Source organism: Chiloscyllium plagiosum, unplaced genomic scaffold, assembly GCF_037043375.1.
Source record: "Chiloscyllium plagiosum isolate Xiang-an unplaced genomic scaffold, Cpla_swu_hap1 HiC_scaffold_7, whole genome shotgun sequence".
Lineage (NCBI taxonomy): Eukaryota > Metazoa > Chordata > Chondrichthyes > Orectolobiformes > Hemiscylliidae > Chiloscyllium > Chiloscyllium plagiosum.
Window position 1 is genome coordinate 54,505,691 of NW_028270145.1, and position 20,190 is coordinate 54,525,880.

Genomic DNA, 20,190 nt, shown 5'->3' on the forward strand with positions numbered 1-20,190 from the left:
TAAAGAGAAAAAGGTTAATGAAGACAAGGTGGAAAAAGTACCCTCACATAGAAAATAAAAGTTGAACATTCTACCTGAGGTGACCAATCCATGCATGTAACAACGCGATGTTTTGACCAGCGCTCATCAAAAAACTGTCTGTTTATAGAAAGTTTAGCTCCACCTTGAAGTTCTCTGTTAAGAAAAAGTGCAAGTCAAAAATGCTGTTCAGTTCAGAAACAGTCTAGCCAAAATACATAAAATAATGAATAATACCCTTCTTTTTCTTCTAAATCCTTGCCACTGTAGTCAAAAAAGAGATCTTTATGTTCTGCAAGAGCTCGTTCAATTATTCTGGTGCTGTGATCAAAGAATGTGAGGAATTCATCAGAGTGAATAATTTGCTGTCTTTCCTCTTCTGTAAGTTCACGTGGTGCACCTGGTGAAACAAGGTGAGCAAATCTTTCTTACTTTGAGTTTGTTTTAAACATGCAATTCAGAAAGGTACTTTACGTCTTCACTTGGCCGTCTATTCAATCCAATTTCCTTTGAAGATGCATCAAAGTTCCCATTAGTGTAGCATTTAAGCATGCGACCACAATGTCTAGTGCAATTTCTTGCTGAAATTCAAAACCGTCAACTACTAATTGATAAAGAAAAGGCAGTCCTGACATTTTTTTTTTTAAATCTTCCTCATGCCAAAGAAAAATACATATAACATTCATTTCATTCGCATGTCAGAGTCATGCAGCATAGAACCAGACCCTTCGGTCCAATTCGTACATGCTGACCAAGTTTCCCAAACTAAACTAATCTCACTTGCCTGCATTTGGTCAATATCCCTTTAAACTTTTCCTATTCATGTTCATGTCTTAAATGTTGGAACTGTACCTATATCTACCATTTCCGCTGGGAGTTCATTGCATGTATGAACCAACCTCTGTGTGGAAACGTTGCCGCTCAGATTTAAAAGGGACCTTTCTCTTCTCACCTTAAAAATATGCTCCCTAGTTTTGAACTGCCCCACCTTTGGGCAAAGCCCTTTGTTATTCACCTTATCTATGTCCCTCATATTTTACTTGATCAATGAACTTATTTGCTCATGACCTAAAATATTTTTCTCTATACATAATGTCAAATTAATCTTTAATTAATCAAATTAAGATATTCTTTACAGAAAACATATAAATGGTGTGTTATTAACCCACTGAGACCAATAACGTCTCTGGTTATAACGTCCTTCATTTTGATGTTAGTTCATTTTAAATAAAGCAACAGTAGAAGCAAATCAAATCAGCATGAAACCCTGAGATGGAAGAAGTGACAAAAGAATGATAAAACTATACAGTGCTTTCACGATTTTAGGATGACTCTAAGAGATTCACAGTCAATCAAGTTTTAAAAGTGTAGCAATTTGCTATCTGGGTAGTAAATTAGATAATTAGTAAACAGCAGTAAGGTAAATGACCAGTTAATCTCTTTACTCTCTGGCAAATAGAGAATTATTCTTTGTTTTAAATAGTGGAAAGGATCTTTAAATCCATCTCTACCATAAGGGCCTTAACTCTATGTCTTTTCCAAAATCAAGAGCTGGCGCGTTCTCCACCAACTAATTTCACAATCAGATGAGTTGACCATTATTACGCAATGCGCAGTTTCAGATGTTACCAATGATGACACTTTGAAATACATATTTGTCCAGTGAAGCACTTTTGGGCTGTAATGATGCTCTGAAAATTAAGTATTTTTTTCTAGATCCTCAACCTGGCAATAAAATTAAGCCGAGTGCTCAGGCCCTCTGAACCCAAACCTTCTGACAGCTGCAAGAGTATTGTCCCTGAGCCAGCCTTTTTGATTAATAAGGGCAACGCTGACCCAGCCTTTTTGAGTAATAAAGTCTATTAGCACTTTCACAACAAGAGCAATATCAAAAAGTGTCGATCCAATGTGATCCATCCTCTATCTAAAGTTTAAGATCATGCGCAGTCCAAGAATTCGGACCTAATCCCAGAGGATTAGGTATCACGTATCATTTCATTAAATACAACAGCAGGTTGTAGGGTGTCAATGGCCTACTCCTGTTCTTATTTCATATACTTGGAAATATGCAAAATGCGAAAATGATAACAATGTATATAGGCACAAATAATTGCCTACAGAACAGCAAGCACAATTTATTACAGTTGACATTAAAGCACACTAGATTGAAAGTCTCCAAAATTATATAATGCATATAAATTCAGTGAGACAGACCACACTTAGAATTCTGTATTCTAGATGTATGCACATACAGAAGTGTGTATGTATGTTATATATGGTACAGGGCGGAGTAATTGCAGGAAAAAATTGCTGACAAATAAAGAATGAGGACAGGCAACATAATCTAAAGAATGCAATTGTAAAAGGGTTGCAGAAACAAAGATGCCTGGAAGTTAATGTGCAGAATTGTTTGAAGTGGCAGGGCAGGTTGAGAAACTGTTGAAAAGATAGATGGGGTCACAAATTTGTATAAAGGGATGCATAGGATCCAAAGGTAAGGAGGTTATGACAAAATGTTATGAAATACTGATTCGTTACAAACAGGCAGTGTATCTAATTATAGACACCATGTTTTAACTGGATGTTTTGGAGAGGGTGCTAAAAAGGTTTACAAGCAAGGTTCCAGGAATAAGGAACTTCAATTACATGAACAGATTGAAGAAGAGCAAGTTTTCTCCTTAAAAAAAAAAGAGATAATTGAGAGGAGATTTGATAGAGATTTTTTTAAATCTCCAAAACCTCCGAGTATTTAAAGACACTGTTCACAAAGTTGTGGACCAAAGGATACCAACTTAAGATGACAGGCAAAAGAAGCAATGGTGATTCGAGGATGATCTTCCATTTCACCAAGTGTTTAGAGAGTCTAATGTTCTACATAAAAGTATGGTGGAGGCAAATTCAATTATGGCTTTCAACAATAAAGTTGATAAAAATCAGAAAAGTGAACAATTTCAGGGTGACAGAGTTAGGGTGGTACTGAAAGAATTGCTCTTGTAAAGAATCAACATAAACATGAAGAGCCAATGGCCTCCTTGTGACATAATCAATTGTTTATCTCTTGACTAGCCATTACTAGCCATCCAGCCTAATCTTATGTTCAAACTCTTGGTCCAAAGCACTATTATTTTTTTAAATGTGCATAGGGTTTCTGCCTCTCCCACTCATTCAGTCAGTGAGATCTAGACCCTAAACCACTCCGAATGAAATGTATTTACTCTCAATTCCCCTTGCATGCTTTCCTCAATTACATTAAAGCTTAATACTCTGATCACTGACTTCTCTCTTCACGATAATACATCTTTCTTCCTATCTGTTCCATCTGGGTCCTTTACATTCTCTATAAAGGAATGTATCTGGTTTAATTAAGCCCAGAGAGCCAAGAGTCAGGCTAGGAAAAACAGCCAGTTGGATACAACCTCTCTATTGCAATAAACCTTCACAGTGCACTGGAGCAAAGTTGGAAGATTTATATTGTAGACATTCGGCCCATCGAATCGACATTGATCCTCTGAAAAGAATTCCTCCCAGATCTCTCCCTCTACCCTATTCCTGTAACCCTGCATTTACCATGGCAAACCCACCTAACCTGCATATCCCTGGATACAATGGGCAATTTTAGCATGGTCAATCCACCCAAACCGCACATCTTTGGACTGTGGGAGGAAACTAGAGCACCCGGAGGAAAGCACGCAGACATGGGGAGAATATGCAAACTCCATACAAACAGTTGCCAGAGACTGGAATCAAACCTGGGTTCCTGACACTGAGGCAGCAGTGCTAACCAGTGAGCCAATGTGCCACCCTCTTTGCTCCTCAATAGTGCCTGGAGTAAAATTATCAGTGTGTTCTCTTGGTTCCAAATTTCCAATGAGAGGTAACTCACCTTGAAGTCAGTTTGACCTCAAAGAAAAGCTGAGGATATTGAAGTGAATGTAAACAATTAAACCACACAGTAACAGATCTGTGCAATTTTGTATAATTTATATTATATACAGAATGGTAATATAAGACACTTAGATGTATTTATGACTTCAAATTAAATTTCCAAGGATCAATCCTCAGTCCCCATCGTATTTCCCTTCCGTGACATCACCGAATACACAGCATTAGTTTTCCCTTTTATGCTGACAACACCTAGTTACACCACACAATCACGTCTTTTGACTCTTGCACAGCTGCAAAATTATTAACCTGCTTATCAGAGGTCAGTAGTGGATGAGGAGAACTTTTTTCCAATTAAATATTGGGAAAGACTGGAGACTGATTACTAATCTTGGTACTCTCAGACTAAGCCCCACTCTCTGCAACTGGAGTTCGCTGATGACACCACCTACCAAGCCCGCTGGCAAGGAAAAGCCACCAGCATTCTCAAAAATCCATCCCACCTTGGCAACGTTCTTCTACAACCTCTACCATCGGGGAGGAGGTACAGAAACCTGAACATGCACCAGTTTTCTACCCTACTATTGTTAGAATACTGAATGGACTCACAAACTCTTAACATTCGCCTGCACCTGTGTTTTTGTTTTTGCTGCTGTTTACCTATTATTTACTTATCAATGATACTTAACTCTGTGATCTGCCTGTATTGCTCGCAAGACAAGGCTATTCACTGTGCCTCGGTACATGTGACAATAAATTCAATTCAATGCTTTTTATCCCCAATCCAATCTCCAACCTTGGGCATCAACTCCACCCATCGCCCTGAGGCCACTCTTGAGACCAAGCCAGTTTGTTCACAAAAACGTTGTCATATTTGATCCAAAGATGAGCTTCTGAATTAATGTTCGTGCCATCGCTAATATTGTGCATTTCCATTTCTGTAAAGTTATCCAATTTCACCCATTTCAACTCATCTGCTGTTGAGTTTTTTACTACTATGCTCTATTTTTCCAACACATTCCTGGCTGATCTCTCATGCTCCATTCACTGCAGATTTGAGATCGTCCATAAAGCTCCTGATTATGACTCAACTTACACCAAGTCCTGTTCCCCTATTAACCCTGTGCCACTGACCAACAATGGTTCTTTCTCAAGCAACACCTTAACTTTAACATTTTCATCTTTTTTTCAAACCCTTTTGTTGCCTTGCTCCTCCCTTTCTCTGTTATCTTTTCCAATCTCTCAAAACCAGAAGATGCAAGAGAAGTAGGCCGTTTAGCCCATCGAGTCTGCTCTGAGATATACTGCTTCTTATATTCTGGTCTCTTAAACAATCTCAATTATTGCTGCCCCCTCAGTTACATAGATAACATGCTCTGAAATTCGCGCTGTGCACCTCTTTGCTTCAACGCTTCACTTTAAACCTTTAAGACACTCCTTATCCAAGATTTAGGTCATCTGACCTAACACCTCTAACGTGGCTTTGTTCCCAATCCAAAATGATTTGGAATATCTTGTTATATTAAAGGAACTGTATAAATTTAAATTGTTTTAATAGTTTTGCTTCAACAATAACAAACTTGATAGTCAAGTGGTTGTCTTGGTGTAAAATGATCACCGTTGACACCAAATCACAGAACTGCATATGCAAAGTATACTACTACAATCAGGTTATGTTGTTAAGCTCTTCAGAACAAATTTTCACTACAAAATACCTTCTTTAACTTCTTCTTTTTGTATTTGTTCTGGTTCCGGTTCAATTACTTGCTTAGGAACAATATCTTCCTCTTCCTCTTCAGCTGCAAAATAACAGTTTAGAAAATTTAGTGTTGCAACCTTATAGATACCTTGGAACACCTTACATTTAAGCACAACATTTTCATTCTGAAGTATCTGCAACAAATGTTCCCTTTCAAAAGCTATTAACATATTGACTTTAATTATCTAAAGAAACGTTATTCATTACCAAAGATGATGAAAAAAGTAAATTATTTCATAGCTGTCTGAGTTGCTACTTGTAATCTTCAGGCCATCAATGTCAGGGCAATAAAGAAATAACTAATGGCTTCTATCTTGAAAATGGCATGACAATCATTTCTTGACATTACTATTGTCAGAGGTACTGACATTTAACTGCTTTTTACTTTGCTCCGTGCTTACAGCCATAACACCATAGGACTCTTACCAGGAAAACTAAATTTCACAATACACTTAGCGATTCCACATGATATTCACACCAAATAATATTTAAATTCCTTTCCTTTTAAAAATACAGTACAGAAAAACCATTCAGTTTTCAACCATATTAACTTTTCAATTTTTATGGCTCATACCTTGAAATTCTGAGCAGAGATTCAATTTTACTAAATTCATTACTAAAGCAGCATAATTACCTAAGACTAATATAAATCATTCCAATTTGTTTTCTTTAAATTCACTCTTGGGACAAGGGTGTCACTGGCTGGGTCAGCATTATGCCAATCCCTAGTTACCCATGAGAAGTTGGTGGTCAGCTGCCTTTTTAAAGCACTGCTGTTGGTGTAAGTTGACCCACAATGCCATTAAGAAGGGTGCTCCAGGATCTACTTGATCCAGGATCCAGGTCACCCAATGACACTGAAGGAACTGCAATATATTTCCAAGTAAGGATGGTGAGTGGCTTAAAGGAGAATATGGAGGTGACTGTGTTCTCACATATCTGCTGCCTTTGTCTCACCCAAGTCCAACACCAGCACCTCCGCATTTGTCCTTCAAGACTGAACTGATAATGGGTTTGCAGAGTCTTTTCTGAGCAGTTTTGTAATGCATCCTGTAGATCACACATAGTGTGGTTAGTGAGATTCAGTGATGAAGGGAGTGGATGTGTATCGATAAAAAGGGCTACTTTGTCTTGGATGGTGTAAAGTTTCTTGAGTGTTGGAGCTGCACTCATCCAGGCAAGTGAGAAGCATTCCAATGCAGTTTTGAGTTGTACAATATAAATGGTGGATGGGCTTTGAGGAGTCAGGAGGTAAGTTACTCACTCCAAGATTCCAAGCCCTCATCTGCTGTTGTAACCACTGTACTTATATAGCTGGTTCAGTTTAATTCTGGTGAGGGAATTCTGATTATTCAGTGAAATAAGATATTGAACACTAAGTTAGTCAGCTTAAAGATACGAGACAACTTTCATTGTAGACCTATAATAATGTCTCAAAACATCATTGTTTTTCTGATCAATTCAGTACTGACATTGAACAGCAATCACAAAATGCCTTTTTGATAATACTTCAACATATAAATCGGATGAGATGAACTCTTATAAATGTTATGGCTCATTTTCCAAAGTTAAAAAATAATAAAGTTCAAGAATCCTATAGTTCCAATTGTCTTCTGTTTAGTAAAATACGAGATTGTCATACATCAATAAATCTATTGAGTTAATCAATTGAATTATTTGGAGTATTCAAATTTAGGGAGAGGTGGCGATGTAATGGCAATATCATTGGACTTGCAATCCAGAACTCCAGGCCATTGTTCTGAGGAAGGTTAAAAAAAACATCAAAAGTGTAATCTTTGGTTTACTTTTGGGGCCAAAATAAAGGGATAAAAGTACAGGAGAGATAAATCAATGGCTGAAGAGATGGCACAATATGCAGGGAATCAGTTTCTTGGATCACTGGGATATCTTCCTAAGTAAGAGTGAAAATAGAAAGAGAGATGAGGATGGTTCTGAATCAGAAAAGAGCAATTTAATTAAGGAAAAACAGACAAGAGCAAGTCAGACAATGATGTAACTGAAGAATTAAAATGCATTTATTTCAATGAAGGAGGTCTTCCAGGTAAGGCTGATGAACTCAGGGCATGTATGGAAACATGGGAATGGAATGTTGTAGCCATAACCAAAACTTGGCTGAGCCAAGATCAGGACTGGCAGCTCAATGTTCCAGGTTTTAGATGTTAAAGGTAGGATAGAAAGAAGGTGGTGGTGGCCCGGGGGGTGGGGGGAGGCATTGCATTTTCATTAAGGAGATACTTCTGCAGGATCATTTAGTGAATATGCACGGGCTGAAATTAGAAATAATAAAGGCATGATCACCTTGATGGGATTGTACTATAGGCCCCTTCAATAGTCAGAAGGATGTTAAGAAAGAAATATGGCATAAGAGTTATTAACTGGAATAAGGCAAATGTTAGAATTATGAAATGAGAACTTCAAAAAATTGATTGGAGTAAACTCTTTGCAGGTAAAGAGATGACTGGCAAGTGGGAGGTCTTCAAAAGTGTGATAATGTAAGTTCAGGGACATTATGTTCCTGTCAAAGTGAAAGGTAAGGCTGGTAAGATTAGGGAACAATAGATGAACAAAGATATTGAGGTTCTAATCAAGAATAACAAAGAACCATGTTATAGATATAGGCAACTGGGATCAACTGAACCACTTGAAGAGTATAAAGAGTGTAGGGGCATTCTTACGAAGGAAATCAAGAAGGCAAAGACAGGATGAAATAGCCTTGACAGATAAGGTTAAAAATAATTCAAAATGATTACAAATACATTAAGAGCAAGAGAACAATTTGACAAGAAATTAGGACTCCTCAAAGATCAACAAGATCATTTTTGTGTTGAACCTTAGGAGGTAGGACAGAAAATAAACTGATATTTCACTTCAGTTTTTTTCTGATGAGAAAGAAATAGAGGCTAGAGAACTTGGAGATAAAATATTGAAGTTTTGAAAACAGTAAACATGACAGATGAGGATGTGCTGGAGGTCTTAGAGAACATAAAGGCATATAAATATCCATGGCCTGATCAAATGAATCCCAGGACATTTTAGGAATTAGGGAGAAAATTGTGGGGTCCTGAGCAGATTATTTGTATCATCTATACAGAAGGTAAGGTACCAGAGGATTGGAGGGTGGCTAATGTTGTGCCATTGTTTAAGAAAGGCTGTAAGGAGATGCCTGGAAATACAGATCTGTAACTCTGACGTCGGTGGTGGGTAAGTTGTTGGAGATGATTCTGAAAAATAGAACTTACATGCATTGGGAGCAGCAAGGATTTATTAAGGACAATCAGCATAGTTTTGTGCGAGGAAAATTAAGTCTCACTAACTCAAAGGAGTATTTTTTAACAAAGTTACCAAAAAGATTAATGAGGGGAGAGCGGTAGACATTATTTACTTAGACTTTAGTAAAGCCTTTGACAAGGTTCCACAAAGCAGACTAATTAGTAAAGCTAGAACAAATGGAACTCAGGGTAAACTTGCAATTGGACACAAAATTGACTTTGTGGTAGGAGACACAGTGGCAGTGGAGGGTTATTTCTCAGACTGGAGAACTGCGACCAGCAGTGTTCCACAGGGATCAATATTGAGTCCACTTTTGTCTGTCATGATTTAGATGAATATATAGGAAGCATGGTTAGTAAGTTTAATGATGACACCAAAATTGGTGGTATAGTGGAAAGTGAAGAGGGTTAGCTAAGATTACAAAAACTAATGTTGATTGTAGGCAAAATCCATCTGTTTAATTAATGTCATTAGGGAGAGAAATCTGCTAGCTTTACCTGGTCTGGTCTACATCTGACTTCAGACCAATAGCAATGTGGTTTAATCTAAACTGCCATTTAAGACAACTGGGAATGAGCAATAAATACTGGTCTAGCTAACAACGCCTGCATCGCATTACGAATAAAAAAGAAAAAGATTTCTTTTCAGTTACATTTCACTTAGAAGCAAAATCAACAAATTAACTGTGTAATAGTTTGACTTCTTATAGATCCTGATTACAAATAAATCATTCAGCCTAATACTGTTCTTCTCAGGACCTTGAGAGATGTGATAACATTAAATATACAAGAAGTCACTTCTACCGACAGCTATTGGAAAACAACTCCATTCTTGTAACTGATGACTTCCATTTCTCAGGAATATATAAAGCCATATATGGTTTCTGTGCAAGTTAAAATGTTGGGCCAATAATTAAAAGATATACATATCAACAAAAAATGGCACAAAGTGAGAATATTTTGCACAGATAAGGACCACTGCTATAATTCTATTACAATTCACAAGCATAACATTAGAAGAGCGAATTCTAAAATCAAGGCTACTGATAATTATGAAATTCTTACGAATTGACAAAGTTTACAAACTGGTGCTGCATAAACACAAGCATATTTTGAGCACCACTGTCTAACATAAGCAAGAAAGGAATTTATAATTAAGTAGCCCCGTTCAGATTCTCAAGAATTCCATTTCTTTTATTTGAAAGTGATATGTAATTGTTTACATCCACATCACCAGGCAGATGGAGCCTGAGCTTAACATCTCATATGAAAAACACATCCAAATATCACATCAAGGTATTAAGGTAGATTACATGCTCAGGTCATGCAATGAGGTTTGAACATACAACCTTCTGATCCAGGTAAGACTACCAACAAATAGCAACGCTAGCACCTCTGGTTATTTGCCAAACATTGGCATATGATTTTGCCACATGACCCAAATCTGATACACTGACTGGCCTAAATGATTATATAATTCTAGACAAGTCGAACACAAAGGAAAGAAAAGTCTAAGGACAGTTCTTAATCCTTTATATACAGTCGCTTCTGCTATAACAGGTGTTTCTTCAACACAAATTAGCTCTGATGCGATTGAAGAATTTAGACTATTATTTGTAGAATATGAACTTTCCTTATCTATAATGGTTATAACATAGTTCGGCCCCAGTAGTTTAAATGGCGTGGCCATTGCATGATTTTCTTATAACATGAGATCATATGAGAACGGAACAATCATGTTATATCAAAATCAACTGTATAAACAACAGTGTTCCAGGAAAGAATTCAGTTGTTGTTTCAGAAAAATAGCTATTTTATCATTAGTATGGAAATCTTCGATTAGGATATCCTTCCTTGTTCAACCACTTTAGTGATCACAATTATGAGTGCTCAAGTATTGTCCAACTTGGCTTCAACCCAGTATAGGACTGGGTGGTAGTGCAAATTGCAACTGAGAGGAAATGAGGTTGAGAAATTACTTTTATTGTTTTAAACTAATTGTTGTAAACTAAATAGTGAAAAAAGAAATAAATACAAAATCTATACCAACTTCTCAATAGAATGTCCTCTTTCATTCTCAAACTTGCATAGTTTGATGTCGGAAAAATAAACCAGTTCATATAATGAACAAAAAGGAAAAAAATCCAATAATTCCAAAGGGTTTAGAATTTATCCTACTGTTGCCACTTCCTGGGACTACAATATACAGTAGGTCTAAGTTTCTATTTACATCATATTCTGCCACAATTATTGCTTAACGTCTGAAAAAAATGTGGTCTTGTCAAAGGTTTCCATTCAACATGCTGGTTCAACCTTTGGAACCCTGCTATCATTTTACTATTATTCCACCTCTTCCAGTTCTACAGAATCATCTGGACTTTCTACCAAAATTTTCTACACTCCTATTTGCTGTCAGGAATCCCCAGCTTGGTAAACAGGATATCCAGCCCAAACCTTTTAGCATTTAGGAAAATCCAGCTCTCAAGGCCCCTGAGCATGCAACTAAATATGGGATTCAAAGTTTACACTACTGACCTGGTAAACTGGACATAAGGAAAGAATTCTTTCTGGGTTTTTTTTCATAAATTGCCCTCAGAATGGGGTATGATGCAATAAAAGCTTATTTATTGCCCATCTTCAGCTGCAAAGTGGCAATGTTCCTTTTCGGCAAACTGCTGTAAGTTTTTGTACTGATGACACTTAAATACATTTGGTACAAAATTCTAGGGTTTCAATACAGTCAAGAAACAGTGATGTTATGATGTTATATATTCAACTGAATAGTGTGCAATTTAGAGGTAAAATTAAATTAATAATCTTGTTATTCTTAGAGACAGATTCTGGGATTGACCGGTATCATTAAAGTTTACATGTTAAGTTTTAGTGCATTCTTGCCGAGGACTTACTTAGTAGAGTGAAGAAAAAGTAACTCATGCCCTGGAGTCACATTATATCTAGGCTACTAGCAAAACTAGTTTCAAAACTTATACTTTCCCTACACCAAGCTATTATGTGGCTTCAATTTGAAAATCTGCATATTTTAGGCATGTGTTTTTAAAATATAGTTAATTCTGCATTGCTGTTTCATTCTAAACCTGAGATTGTGTGGTAAAAGGTCATCTTTTGTCAGGTCATCTATCAAAAACAAAAGGACCAGCAGGAAACTTTCCTTTACTTTGAGAAACCAGAGTACAAGTTGAGTGGTGTAAGCTGTTCTATCACATAAGATAGGCTGGTCAGATGATGGGAAGCAGCTGCCTAGATCAGGTCTCAGCAGCCCAGCCAGATGACTAGACAACAAAGAACAGATGGTACTGCTGGGATTGTGTTCTTCACTACAAGGTGGCATTGGGATGGCACAAAGTTTTCTGCCTGACTGCCTCCAATCACATCTCCTCTGACAGCAAGACTGTGTAATTACTGGCCCACCAGGGGAGTTAAAGGCAAGCATTCAGGCTGAAAACTGAATAAAATACATCTTGTAGGCCATAACAGCTGCCAAGCCACACTAATCGCCACATTTTCATATCCTTCACAACAAACACATTTAGGCAGACAATAAAACATAATTAAGCCTGCAAGTAATAGAGCTGAGAAAAATAACAGTGAAATGCACACTATGATGTTAACTTGTGCTTTATCGAAATGATAATCGTATGTGCAAATTTAACGGTAGATGGAAATTGAATCTGCCTCCAATTCTGACAAGTTTACAGAAATGGGTTAATAACATGAACAATTTCAATATCCTGCAGATATGCTCATACTTTCAACCAAATGGGGAAGTTAAAATCTTTCCTTTCAAGGGCTTCAATCAGCTGCAAAGGAAAACAGTAATCACTGTCTTTTGAGCAAGCTCTGCTGCATTTGTCAGCCCTTTCTCTAAGAATGCAGCCAGAGCAATCAACCTGCCATCCATTCAGAATGGAAAAACAATCTGAAAACACAGGGTATAATGCACCTGCCAGAGAAAATGGCCATTTCAGGAGAAGCTAGTGATCTGCATGACCCCACTGAGGAGGCGGTGGTGCAGAGGGGAAGAAATGCTTAAAAAGAATTCACAGTGATTCCGATCTCTCACACACTGACACTTCCTTACAAAGCATGCCAATTATAGCTTTTGTGCTACTTAAAAAAATGAAAGCTTTTTTTCAAAAATAATCACACTGAGACACAGAAGATGCACATCCTTTCACAGAAATCACTTATACACTGGACAATCTATTAATCTGAAAGCAGTCTGACATGGTAGGGGTCCAACGTTGTTCAGCACAAAACCAAAAACGCGACACCCAAGATTGAAATAATCTCTGCAGGTGTGCTTGCCCCCCATGCCACTTTGTTGACAGTTTTACATACAATCATCAAATCTAAAACCTTTACAATAAATAATTTTGAAATGAACATTTTCTCAGGACCAAAAGCTTGATACTGTAATAACTGCATTTTAAATGATAAGTCATCTTAAACTAAATAATGAAATACAGCTGCATTTGCTTATTGAAAAATACAATGAAGTACTGTTTTACTAGTTTGTCTTACTTAATCTTACAATACCTTGACAATTCTTCATACTTTTGTAGAACTGACCAACGATATTTCAGAGTGAAAAAATATAATTTCGTTTCCAATAATATGGTAATGTAAATTAAAGCAAAACTGATCTTAGCAGGAAAATATTCGATAAAGCTGCAGAATTTGAAAAGACTAAAACGGTTAACACTGAAGTAAAATATGCTGCATTAAAAGAATGCTGATCTCTGCCAAAGAAAATTGCTGCCTGAATAACAACCCAACCTACAAAAAACAAAATGTAAATAAAGCATTTTGTGGATCAAATAATTATTGGAATCATTATAACAGAGTATTGACAATTTTTGATGATTAACATTCGCAATTGCCTATTAAAATTTGGACAGATGTTAAGCTTTAATGGAAACTGCTGTATGAAAAATTACACCATATGGAAAATCATCTGCCATTTGGATAAACTCAACTTGCTTTGAGAAAGACAATTACAAATTTAGGATAAAATAGTTGAGTCATGCTCTACAACTTAAACTACCTACAGAAATCTGACGAGTAACTGATTGTTCTGGTATAACGCGCATTTCATCAATGCAAATGTGCTATAACTTGATTGACAAATTGGGGATGCTATTTCTACAGTGCAAACTTTTAAAATATGTGTTGGCTGTAACACGATTACAGCACTAACACTTTAAGCGCTGTTTCTAAAACCCAATTTTTCAATAATGCAGTTTACACAAGAATGTAGCTATCACGTTATCGAAGAACTGACTGTACTTAGATGCTCAATTCTCGGGAAATAATTGACAGTGAATTGATGTTTTGGTTTTAAAATCTGCATTGATATCCTCAATTGATCTAAGGGATGTTGATCTTCTGTTGCTTCATGTAACCGTCAGTTCTAAAATAAGATTGGTTACAGTTCAGCATCCAAAAAATGAATTTCTACTTTAAAACAAAAAATCAGCACTAAGTTAACATCTCTCGGAAAGAATCTGGCTGATTTGGGAAATAGAAATACTCACAGTAGGGTACAGTGGTCTTTTCAGAGATATTAGAAATAATGTTAACCCTAAGCAGGAATTTGGCAGAGACCAAGGCAAGTACCAAATATCACTGACCTCAGCAGTTAAACATCCAGGTAATTTTAACTCCCCATTCATTCATATGTCCTTCATTTCAAGTCAGCTCCATACCCCTAGACTCTCATAATTCACAAAGAGGAAATATTTTTGAAGGTTGTCAGGTTTCAGAAGGGAAAGAGAGCCTAAACTTTCCTCATGGGTTTTCTCTTGATCTCAAGACAAGTCGCACAACATTTTACAAAGAATATGTTTGGGCCTCTTCTGTCCTTGATTTCTCTTCATACAAACTTTACCCAGCTTTTGTATTATTGGAAAAATACCTTACCTTTCTCAACTAGATAATTCTAAAGAAAACAGCAACATTATCTTCAGGATACTAATCAATGTAGGCATAGCTGGGGATGAAATGGGAATTAAAAATCTCCCTTGAAACTTGATTTCTAAAAAAGTTCTAAAAGAACACAATTTAGATCACTTGTTAGAACACAGGAGCTCAGATGTTCTTCCTTGCCTAGTTAGTTTTATTTCATCCAGAAATTCACCTAGCAAAAAATCAACTTGGTTTGTATGCCTAAATGTTCAGGAGGTTCTTGCTGGTAATGGCAGTGAAGTTACTTACAAACTAGCAACACATAACTACTGTTTGGTATTCTTACTTTAGAGAGTGTTTTATTTCTGATAATATTATTTCCATTTAGGTTATTTTATTTGAATTGCTAGATTAATAGAATAAATATATCCATTTGAGTCTCTCAGTGAAATCCCCACTTGAAAACAGACCTTTTTTTTAGATTGATTAGATTAGATTAGATTAGATTACTTTACAGTGTGGAATCAGGCCCTTCGGCCCAACAAGTCCACACTGGCCCGCTCATGCTTTTGTACTGCAGGCACCAATTTGATCCTCGTGTCTTTTGCCAACAAAATTAAATTCAGTCTGATTCATTTTAAAAATAGCTTCTCACAAGTTGGTTATTTTCTTTTGTAATCATGAGCAATAATTCAAAATATGAAATGTATCTAGATAGATTATTTTGAACTAATTCTATTTCCTTTTATGAAATACATTTATCATTTTGGTTTAATATCTATGAAAAAGATTGACAGAACTCTGATTCCATTGCCCAAACAAGTTCCGCATTTGACTTTTCAAAACTTTTGACTCTCCAAAACTTTTGACTCTTACTTGGAAAATTAAAGTTAAACTGAAACATTTATCATAATAGAGGAACAAACACTAAAAATATGGTTAAATTAATCGTCAATAACAGCTAGTTCTACACCCATCAGTTCAACACCAATATTGCTTAGACCTGAACCTTCATAATTCCAATGCTTTGTGAGGAAAGCACATGGAAATTTTATTTTCTTTCATGTAAAGGAAATTATTTCCCATTCAACAAATAATAACATGCCTAACAGATTTAGATACAAGAGAGTAGACATCAAAGCATCAAAATACTATATTGTCAATTTTTTAAATAAAACACCATATGCTTCATCCTTACCACAGTCTGTTTTTCATCAATAGATTTCACTCCAGCAGACTATACAATAAAGACACTGCACTAAAATAGCAGTTACTGCAGAAGTGACCAACTATTGTCGATGAACACTGAACACAAAGGTTAATGAACCACTGAGATTTTACTCTGTCTTAACATCAAAATTGTGATGTATTTCGTTGAGGTGGAAAGAAAGGCATTGCTGTAAATTAGGCTGCACCCAGCAATAACGATATGAGTGAAGTTACAGTTGTCTAGATGATGTGTTTCTATGGAGCAGGTTAATCAAAGTTAAATCATCTGTGAAATAGCTGTGTTTTGTTAACTTGGGTGTATTTGTATCCTTCCAGGCATACAAGGCATTTGACTCATGTTTTACTTCCTACATACAAAGACACAATCATTCACATTTTTGAAGCATTAAATCATCTGAACTCAGAAATAAATTACAATTCAAATATGCCTTTTAAATGGTGGTGAAAATTCCTAATAGAAGAAAAAACTTGAAGATAAATTGAGGGCACATCTGTCAGTTTATGTTGTTCAAATGAACATTGAAGAAAGATCCCATTGTATAATTCGTAGAAGTGTCCTGAGCAACACATCTCTTTCAAACAACTTTATTAAATCAGCTGGCTGTTGATCTCACTGCTGTTTACCATGCTGTAAGCTAGTTTTAAAATTATATCCCCTTGTCCTAGATGGCTCTCGTTCACAGAAACTATCTACTAATTACTTATAAAATTCTTTAAAAAAAAAGTCAAATATTCTGGGACCTTCTCCATTTCAGGAAATAAAAGTTTAACTTACATCATCTCTCACCACAATCTCTATTCCTTGCCACATAGCTAACATTCTGCACAATATGCAGTTGAGTGAAATGAGGGGGAGTCTCATAGAAATCTACAAAACTGACAGGGCGAGATAGGGTAAATATAAAAAGGATGTTCCCAAAAACCAAGGAATCCAGAACCAAGCATCACAGCTTAAGTTTAAAGACTAGGCGATTTAGGAATCATGACAGAGTTCTTCACACAGTAATGAGCCAGTGGAATTTTCTGCATTGAATACGGTCAAGGCCAAAACGTTGAATGTTTTCAAAGAGGAGCTGGATATAGTACTTGGAGCAAAAGGACCAAAGGATATGGAAAGCAAACAGGATCAGTCAAGGTCTGATCAGGGATAGTCAGCATGGATTTGCACACGGCAAATCTTGTCTCACATATCTTATAGAGTTTTTCAAAGAGGTAACCAAGAGGAAAGATGAGGGTAAAGCAGTGGATGTTGTCCATATTAACTTTAGTAAAGCCTTTGACAAGGTTCCACACAGCAGGCTAGTCATGAAAGTTAGGTTGCATGGTATGCAAGCAGAACAAGCTAATTGGATGCAAAATTGGCTCGATGGTAGGAAGCAGAGGGTGATAGTTGTAGGTTACTTCACGAACTGGAGGCCTGTGACTAATGGTATGCCACAGAGGTCGATGTAAGGATCTTTGTTATTTACATAAATGATCTGGATGTGAATGTACAAGGCATGATTAGTACGTTTTCAGATGATACAAAATTAGGACATATTCTTAATACTGAGGAACGTTATCAAAAATTACAGAAGGATCTTGGTCAGATGGAGAAGTGGGCTGAGGACTGGCAAATGCAATTCAATACAGATAGGTGTGAGATGTTGCACTTCAGAAAGTTAACTCAAGGTAGGTCATGTACAGTAAATGGTAAGGTCCTGAGGAGTGTTGAACAGAGGGACCTAGGAGTACAGCTACATAGTTCTTTGAAAGCAGCTTCACAGTTAGACAGGATGTTGAAGGAGGTATTTAGCATGCTGGCCTTCACTGGTCGAGGCATTATTTATAAGAGTGGGGATGTTATGTTATAGTTGTATAAATCGTCGATGAGGTTGCGTTTGGAGAATTGTGTACAGTTTTGGTCACCTTGTTACAGGGAAGACATAGTTAAACTGGAAAGAGCTCAAAGAATATTTACGAATATGTTGCCAGGCTCAGTGAGCTTGAGTTATAGGGAACGGTTGACCAGGATAGGACTCTATTATTTGGAACATAGGAGAATGAGGGGTGACCTTATTGAGGTGCATAAAATCATGAGAGTCGTAGATAGGATGAATGCATATAGTCTTTTTCCCCAGAGATGGGGAATTGAAAACTAGAGGGCATAGGTTTAAGGTGAGAAGGGAAAGATTTAAAGAGGACCTGAAGGGCAACATCTTCATTCAGATAATGGTGCTTTTATGGAACAGGCTGCCAGAGAAAGTGGTTGAGGCAGTTACAATTGTAACATTTAAAAACATTTGGACAGGTACACGGATGAGAAGGGTTTAGAGGGATATGGACCAAATGTGGACAAATGTAGCTGAGTGGGCACCATGGTCAGTATGGACTAGGTTGGGCCAAATGACCTGTTTCCATGCTGTATTACTCTATCAGGGTACTGAGTTGGATGATCAGTCATGATTATATTGAAAGGTATAGCAGGCCCAAGGGCCAAATTGCCCACTCCTGCTCCTATTTCCTATGTCTCCATATTTCTATACTTAATCATTGTATAAAATAAAACTATCATTTCAAGTCCTAACATTTTTCAACCTTCTCTTTCAAAGTCAGATCAAAATATTTACATTCAAAGCAACCTGACCAGCATTTACCCTCTCCTTTAAAATATACTTTACAGTCACTTTTCATTTTATAAGTAGTTCAATTCACCATTGAAGTTTTAATCGTGCTTAGAATTTATTCTCGTTTTCCTTTATTCCATTATTAAAAAGCAATGCAATGTGAAAAGCCGAGTTTCAGGCTCATACAATTTTAAGTTTAGTCTTGTTCTCCAACTTATTGCAACATTACACTAAGTTTTGAACACAAGGATAACTTTTCATTTAGGTAGATAAAAAGTAAGACAACTACAGATAGACAACCCTTTATCCGAAATCCGAAAAGCTCCAAAGTCCGATGGTTTTTTTGTGAAGTTTTTTTTCCTCATTAACGAGGTTTTTTGGCATGCAAACAGTTAACCCAAACCCACACTCACTCGATGCGTGTCACTCAGATACGACGTGGGGCGGGGCATTGCCCAACACTGGCAGGCCTCAATTCTGTCTCAAGGCCAGCTTTACTCAGTGAGTCTGCTCCTCTAGCAAGATTTCTTAAAATTTCACCATCAAACTGTCACTTATTCTGAAATTCGAAAAATTCTGAATTCTGAAAACCAGCTGGTCCCAAGCATTTCAGATAAAGGATTGTGCATCTGTATTATTAGTCATTCCAATCTAGTTTCACTTTGATTTAGGTTTTACATATAAGCAAGGGAAAAACCCCAAGGATGGCATTTGAATTTAATGCTTACAGAATCTTGCGAGGAAGGACATTTTAAATATCGATAACGAAAGGTCGGTCAGTTTGTGTCGAAGAATAAGTGAAATTATAAGAAAGAAGTTCATTGCTCTTGCAAAGTTCCAAATTGATAAATAGCTAAATTGGTATTGTTCCTGAAACAATCTTTTGACAACAGGGATAAAAAGCAAGGGTTCCCTTCAGCTGCAACTTATAGAAACTCGTTTTTATGAAACAATAAGAGATGGCTTCCATGTGTGGTGGGGGGGGGGAAACGTGCGCAACCCAGGCTCAGCCTGTCAACTGCATTTAAAATCAGTTGGAGTTGAAGACTTTTAGAAATATTGCATTAGGAACGAGGTGTTCCAAATATAGGGAAGACGTGACTATCATATGGTTTTGTATTTGGTCTTTTAATATGAGCCAAATAACTGTTTCTGTCCAGTTATTATATATAGGCCTGTTTTTGATTAGTCAATCATCAAGGACAGGTTATTTTAAGGATAGAAAGTGCAAAATAAAAATCAAAAATGCTGGGGAAACCTAGCAGGTCTGTTAGTGACTATGAAGAAAGAAACAGTATTAATGCTGAGTGAATGACTCCTTTTCAGAATACAGATTTAAGCTTGAAGACCAGAAGTTCCCTTTAGTTCAAAAGGTAGTACAGCAGTTATTAAAGTTAATCAATGCAGTTGTAAGATAGTGAAAATTGGAGTGCACGCAGTAAGTAGCATTTCCATCATGTAAGTGCTAGCCAACAACTAC

The 20,190-nt window shown here is 36.7% G+C and overlaps 1 protein-coding gene across 5 annotated transcripts in view; it reads right to left on the reverse strand.

The window, feature by feature from the left end:
* LOC122551568 (cytoplasmic dynein 1 intermediate chain 2) overlaps positions 1-20,190 on the reverse strand; it is an 87,735-nt gene that overhangs the window by 27,604 nt on the left and 39,941 nt on the right. For all 5 annotated transcript variants that reach the window (XM_043693645.2, XM_043693646.2, XM_043693647.2 and 2 more), the window contains 3 exons: positions 5,616-5,699; positions 256-418; positions 75-174 (listed from right to left, as the gene is read on the reverse strand). In XM_043693645.2, coding sequence (XP_043549580.2) covers positions 75-174; positions 256-418; positions 5,616-5,699 — 347 coding nt within the window. The remainder of the gene's footprint in view (positions 1-74; positions 175-255; positions 419-5,615; positions 5,700-20,190) is intronic.